The 7167-nt window shown below is 45.5% G+C and overlaps 1 protein-coding gene across 11 annotated transcripts in view; it reads right to left on the minus strand.

Annotated features, from left to right (window-relative positions):
- Window positions 1–1077: 1077 nt before the first annotated feature.
- The window catches only part of Ndel1 (nudE neurodevelopment protein 1 like 1), a 53307-nt gene continuing 47217 nt past the window's right edge, over window positions 1078–7167 (minus strand). For 9 of the 11 annotated variants that reach the window (XM_031351360.1, XM_031351357.1, XM_031351356.1 and 6 more), the window contains one exon: window positions 1078–2244. In XM_031351360.1, coding sequence (XP_031207220.1) covers window positions 2151–2244 — 94 coding nt within the window. In that variant the 3' untranslated portion in view covers window positions 1078–2150. Of the gene's footprint in view, window positions 2245–5460; window positions 5496–7167 lie in introns of all 11 variants that reach the window. The other 2 variants (XM_031351353.1, XM_031351364.1) reach the window with 1 other exon arrangement.

Raw genomic sequence — 7167 nt, forward strand, 5'->3', positions numbered from 1 at the left:
CTGCTTTGGCGGACCTTGACCCAAAGAAACAGTAGCACCCCTATCTGACCGCCATCGTCGACCACGAGCAACGGCTGACAGAGCAGTCTGGGTACATCCATGGGTACAAAGCCACTCTGAGGCCAGAGTGGGGGTCCCAGCCTCACCAGGGTCCACCAAAGGAGTCTGCGGGTGAGACAGGATAGACTTATCTTCTACTAGGCAGAGCACGCATGGCACGCAGTGCCTCCTGGTGAGTTAGCCTAGGACAAAATCTCTAACAGCAAACAATAAAGATGTTGTCATCTGTTAACAGAAAGTTTGAGGGTTATCTTGTTTTCTATTCACTTAGGAATCTGACTTCCTTAACTTTTGCTTTTGCTCACTTGGTTCTGTTCTTGTTTTATGGCTTGGTTTGGGGGATGAAAGTGGAGACGGGGGTCTCTTTACATACTTCTGGCTGTCCTAGACTTCACTATGTGGAGCAGGCTAGCCTCGAACTTGAACTCAGAAATCTACCTACCCATACACTAGATACACTTGTAGTTTTAAGCCATAAAGTATGCTGCTGTAAGCAGGCAGGGTTCACAACTCGACATGCTCATACACACCCCACTGTACAATTTCTTCAACATGGCATCTGCAACTTTGCCTCCAAACACCTGGAATTCCTCTCACTTGCTAACATCAACCCAGGGAAAGAAGTGTGAGGAGAAGCCCATGCCCATGTAATGTCTCTAACTACAGCACTTCTGGCAAGCAATGTTGTATGCAGTGCAACTGGAAGACCAGTTCCTGGGCCCACGAGAGTACTCTATCACGAGCCTACCAGAACTGCCATCCTGTGAGGTCTGGACCATTCTCAGGCTGCCCCTGAAAATGGTACAGGACTAGAAACATATGTGACTACAGTCTCTCTTGTGGCGTCAATCTTCTGTCTCATTTCCTACCTGTTCTCCATCACATCCATGTGGGAGAAGAGACATTGCACTGCCTCTGTGTAGTCTTCTCTCATGGGACAACAGAAAACAAAGCAATCTCGATTTTTTTTTTCTGTGAAATTTATTGTTTCCACATTAAAAGATTTTTTTTTGGAGGGAAGTATCTTCTTTTAACCACATGATGATCCTATACAGCTGCCCAGAGTAGGACACCATCGGAAGTCATTAATTAACATGCCATATGAGTCTGAATAAATAAAAGCTACAAAGCCCAAGTTATATACAAATATCTTAGGCAATAATGTTTACAAACCTATGTACAATAAAACAAATGTAAACAGTAAGTGCAGCATGAGAATAATCAAAGGGTGCAAGGGACAAACACCTCTAGCCAGTCTGCCCCCAAGAGCTGGCACCAGCCAGCCCCAGAATCAGGCCCCTCAACCCTTCCCAATGCAACTGGATGGACCTCAGAGGGGAAAACAAAAATGCTGAGAGATGTCATTGAACTGAGGGCCTGGAATGCTGGCGAGGAGGTTGCCACCTGCCTCCTGAGTCTGAGGCACAGAGGAGAGGGCAACACAGAGGCTCAGCCCTGGAGTGCCCGTGTCCCAGCTGCCCCTGCCTCCCGCAGCTCAGACAGGCATCTCGCTGCTCCAAGAAACAAGCAATGGAATGAACTGCTTACATAAAGTCAGAAGGTACAGACAATGCTCTAATTCAGAGACGTTCCTGACTCTGCCAGAAACAGGCCTGAACTGCAGGGGTGAGGCCGGGGGACACATGATTGTGAGCATTGAAGATGCTTGGCAGGAGCTTAGAAGGTCTTATCAACCTGATTGAGGGGAAACTTCTAGAAGATCTGCAATGTCCTAAAACAACTAAATCCTATCAGCACAGCAAAATGGGGCTATGAGGCAGGTGTGACGAATGGGTACTTCCACATCCAGTGATCGAGTAATACACGTATGTATCACTTGTGACCCACAAAAGTGCAATCATGTGAAACCAACGGCACTACGGCGAGAAGAGAAAATAGCCAGTATTGATATCGCGCAGAGTCCTGGGGCTGGGCAGGGCCCAGCAGCCGCCACTGCATGCAGCCTGCCCTCTGCCAGCGGTGAAGAGGTGGACAGAGGGGCACAGGGCTGGACCCAGGCACTGAGGGACGAGGCGTAGGTGTCCTGGGCTGCTGGAAGAGGGCAGGGGCCCCACCTGGAGGCCGGACACTCACACACTGAGAGGCAGCATACCGGGTGCTGACGATGGGCGTGAGGAGCCCAGTCCAGGAGGAGGAGGAGCTGGATCAAAGCCGTTTACTGCCCTGTGGGGTGACCAGAAGAGAAGGGAAGAAGAAAAGAAAAAGAGACTCATTTAAAATCACTCTACACATAGGAAACTTAGCTGCTTTCTATAACTAGTCTTCTTCCTTAGCCACAGTAGGATCACAGCTACTCACAGCACTGGAGAATGGCTCGTTCTCAGTCCTGGGGCACTGAGACCAAGTGCACCTGTCTAGGCAACTTTGCCATATGGGTCACCGTAAACAAATTCTGATTTTGTTTTTAACCATTAAAGGTCTCAATGTGTGGCAATAGAGAGCTTGTTAAATAAGTATACAACAAAACAATGAAATATAAATACTACTATTAAGAATGTATTCTATAGTACTTTTAATAGAAAAATATTCAGAATGTATTTAATGTTATAAGGAAAAGGGCACAGGCTACCTAAACTGTCTATGTTCAGTGTTTGTTTAAAAGAAAAGAGCAGGGCCGTAGTGGTGTATGCCTTTAATCCCAGCACTCGGCAGGCAAAGGCAGGCAGATCTCTATGAGTTCAAGGAAAGCCTGGTCTACAGAGAAAGTTCCAGGACAGCCAGGATTTCATGAAGAAACCCTGTCTCAAAACAAAAACAAAACAAAACAAACCCTTCCCAAAAAAGAAAGAGAAAATAAAAGCAATGTACAGCCTAGGTTCTATTCTATGATCTATGTGGTTAAGTCTAGAATGAATATAGATGCACATACACTTATTTAAATGTATAAGTATATGGACTATATATACATGTTATATATATATACATATATAACCATCTATATCATAGAAAAAAATTTTAATAAAATGTATTCTCGGAGTTGTAGATAAATTTTACTAGTTTATAATTTATTATTATAAATCTATTCTAATACCAGTTTCTCAAGGTGAAAAAAAATTAATGCTTAGCAAGCAAAGCCAGATGAGAAAATTTGTTGTTTCTTAAACACAGCAATCCAGCTCCACAGAAGGGCCAGCATTCAGGCACACCCAGCAAGGTGGAGGGCACCGCATATCCACCCACCAGCATGCAGCTGCAGGAAGCAGGGGAGGGGAGAAAGGAGAGGACAAGACACAAGATCTCTCAGGAGGTAACTCAGCCTTTCTAGTCTAAGACACTTAGTAGGAGAATCCAACCCATTAGTGACTGAGGGGCCACAGTGCATCATTCGTGCCCAGCACTGTCCCCTACTTGTTGCAGAAGGATCTAAGGAGCTGAATACAGACTCACAAGGAGACATTCTCTAAAAAGTGAGCCATATATTCCCTGCAGAGACCACTGGGTCATAAGCAGTCACCCATGGCCACAGAAACAGACATGCAGAGGAACTTGACAACTACTTCCAGGAAACAAAGAGTTCAGGTTTCAAGAGACTGAACACAGCCCATACTTGAAATCTGCATTAAGCCATACACAGAAACCAACAGCAGCAGGATACACCCTACTCCAGCCCCTAACCTCATTCCCTGTTCTACTTCCATGCTCGGCAGCAGAGTTTTCTCTCTTTAAATCTTCTTTCCCAAGAGCTGCAGGCCTGTGCTCCTCCTGGAGCCTCGGGCAGTCTGTTTGCCTGTGCAGTGCTTGCCTCACAGCTCCATCTGTTGTCATTTGCCTGTGTAGACCTTGAGCAGCTTTTGATGCTCTCAAGAGGAAGAACTACATAGGACACCTAGTGTCTAACACACAAACCTCCGTTCCTGTTCTCAGCTACACTACAGAAAGCCCCCAACTCATCAGACAGGGACACACTGTAAGTTGCCAAGCGTTCGTCACATGGTCTTCTGGGGTATGCAAAAGCAGCAGCCACAAGGACAGTCCCTCACACAGAAACGGTACAGGACTAAAATAAATGCACTTTTAAAGTATGGTCACATTCATCTCCATTGTTATAGAGAGATACAAACCAAGGGAAGATCCAATCATCAGCCAGTTCACCCACTGAGCTGCCTCCAGGTGCCCTACCCCTTCCCAGCCTCTAGTCACAAGCCACTCACAAGCTCTCAGTGAACAACCAATTCCATGTTCCAAGTACATACGAGCTCTAGTGGAAAGCCAGGAACATCTCTGTGTAAATAGGAGAACACTGCAGTGGACTGAGCAGAAGTTCTCACCTAGCACTTCTCTTCTGAATCAAGAGGTAAGAAGTTAAAACCAGAAGAAAAGAAAGCTGACCTCCAGAAGTGTTTTTGGTCTGGAGAGGTCCTTTCAGGAAACTAAATTCATTCAATGAGGAAGATTCCAAAAAAAAAAAAAAAAAAAAAAAAAAAAAAAAAAAAAAGCCTCTGAATATACCAGGTACAGATGTAAAGAAATAAATGCCCAGAATTAAGTGAAAAGGTACAGGCAAGGATGAAGACAGCCCTAGGAATCAAGTATGCAAAAAAAGGCTCCAGACATGCAATTCATGAATTTATACCCCAAGTCTAGCTAAGGTAAAGCTGACCACACATTCTCAGCCAGTCAGGAGGGCTGTCTATCATCTAACAATACAGAGAGCAAAGCTCAGCCTGTCAGAGCAACAAAATGAGTACCTGTGAATGAGTGACAAGAGGACAGCCAGAGCCTATCCCCCCGTGTGTAAACGGAAGCATGCAGCACTTCCAGGCAGCTCCAGGCCTCTAGCCAGGCTAGATCAACAGTTCAGAAAGAAAAGGGGGATTCTACACACCTCCCATTTACCATCTCAGTTCAATGTGGAAACAAAAGCAAGCATAGAAGAAGGGAGTTCATTATCTTCAGTTTCTGAAAGGAAAGAACAAAAGCAACTCCAAGGCAGGAGCCCCATCCCCATAAAGTAAGATGAGATCCTGGAACCTAGCACTGCCTCCACTCTTCAACTCAAACTTCATCCTGCCATATAATGGGGAATGCCACAGGCAGACTCTCAGCCACCCAGACCACTATGCTGAGCTTTTGTTGAAGTGGTGTCTCACCCTGTTGCCAAGCTGGCCTAAACTCCTGAGCCCAAACCAGCCCTCAACTAGCTGAGACCACAGGCACTCAAGTCCTGATGGGCTACTGTCCTGCACAGCAACAGCTGTGTGATCAAGTCACAGTAATGGATAACCAAGTCACACAGGATCTTGAGAGCTCATTCATGGGCTAAAAGTTGGTTAAAGCTGAGTCCACCCCATGCAGTTAGTAAAACCATTTGTTAATGTGTCTTCCACCACACAGCATGATTAAGACAGAGAAGAAAGCACAGCAAACAAATTGAGTTACCCATGAACAACGTGGGAAATATGACTTTTTCTTGCCTAATAAAAAAAAGGAAAAATCATTAAAAAGCAATACAAACACTGTTTTCACATCATGCCCTGAAATGAACCCACACCTACCTACATACAACCCAGAAAAACTTGACTGGTTTGCCCACAATTTGCATCATGTGCAAGTAACACAAATAAAACCAAATTAAATTTATGGAAGAAAATAAAATGTTTTAGAGCAAATTCAAGTAACACTCAAACTGCATATCCTCAAGACAAGAATATAAGGAGGATCAGTGGTGGAGTAACTAAGGCGACCAGGCACAGCAGCCTGCATCTGGGGGAGGGGAATGTGTGTGGCAGAACCAAGCACAGCAGCCTGCATCTGAGGGGCTGGTAGAAACCCCAGAAGACAAACTCCTAGGTCTAAGAAGTCCTCAAGTAATCAGAATCTGCAAAAGTACTTGTGACTCATATAAGGCCACATACCCAGTGAGGTGTGTACAGTTTTACATGTCAAGGGCTGCACTGCCTTGAGAAGACTGTGAGCAATATGAAGTACATATGTTCACAACCTTCCAAGAGACCACCTGTCAGTCTCCAATCACTGGGATAGAGCTACAGACATACTTGTCAGGAGCAAAGGGCAAGCAAGACCAGCACCACAGCCACAGCCAAGGCTTTAAGACGGGGCTTTTCACATGCTCAAGTCCCAAGCCACACTTCCTATTTCTGCAGAGATTGGCTTTCCTTTAACATGCCAGAGTGGATAATGTATCTAGGAACCAGGCTGTTTGCCCTTTCCTCTTACAGCTGAAACACAGCATCCTGGTCGTTATCTAGTCAACACATGAGAGAGATTAAGAAGCCAGGCCAACCAGACAGGTGAAATGAAAGCAAAGCAGCAAGGATGTGATCCCTCAGCAACTTCGAGTTAACACTGCAGTGTGCATCCACAATCCACTTGTTAGATAAAGCAAACACTGTATCAAGACCCAATCCATAAAAGCATATTTCACTCTTGGTTGAAACAGTATAACAAGATTTTCATAATTTAAAAAGAAACACGATTGGGAGGCAAAGGCAGGCGGATTTCTGAGTTCAAGGCCAGCCTGGTCTACAGAGTGAGTTCCAGGACAGCCAAGGCTACACAGAGAAACCCTGTCTCGAAAAACCAAAAAAAAAAAAAAGAAAGAAAGAAACACGAATAGTAAATTCAAGTAGTTCTGTCAGGAAAAAGCACTGCTCTGCCCTTTCCCCCAGTGCAGCTCAGGAGATGGGGAGAGCTGCATTCAGCTGCTCCTGGGGCAAATGTTCGGCAGAGTTCCAGGTCACTCCTCTTAGCTTACACTGCTGCTCCACATCCCAGGGCAGGTCCTCTCTCTGAGCAATGTCTGCCCTGTCACGCTGGGATGGGTGGCAAGTGTTGAGAGAAGAGCAGTGACCTGAATGACAATTTACTCTTCCCTCCCTGTGACTACCTGCAAGCACTTTCCATCCAAGGCCCTTCCTGACCCTGGTTCACGCCTCCTCTCACACTGCAAGATGCCACCTGTGGCCCACCACAAAAATGACTCCAAAGACAAAGAGACTATGGAGTAATCACAAGTTTCCAACACTCTTGAAGATTTCCTTTTTGTTTGTTTGTTTGTTTGTTTTGGTTTTTTTGAGACAGGGTTTCTCTGTGTGGCCCTGGCTGTCCTGGAACTCACTCTGTAGA

The sequence above is a fragment of the Mastomys coucha genome, unplaced genomic scaffold (genome assembly GCF_008632895.1).
Source record: "Mastomys coucha isolate ucsf_1 unplaced genomic scaffold, UCSF_Mcou_1 pScaffold5, whole genome shotgun sequence".
Classification (NCBI taxonomy): Eukaryota; Metazoa; Chordata; class Mammalia; order Rodentia; family Muridae; genus Mastomys; species Mastomys coucha.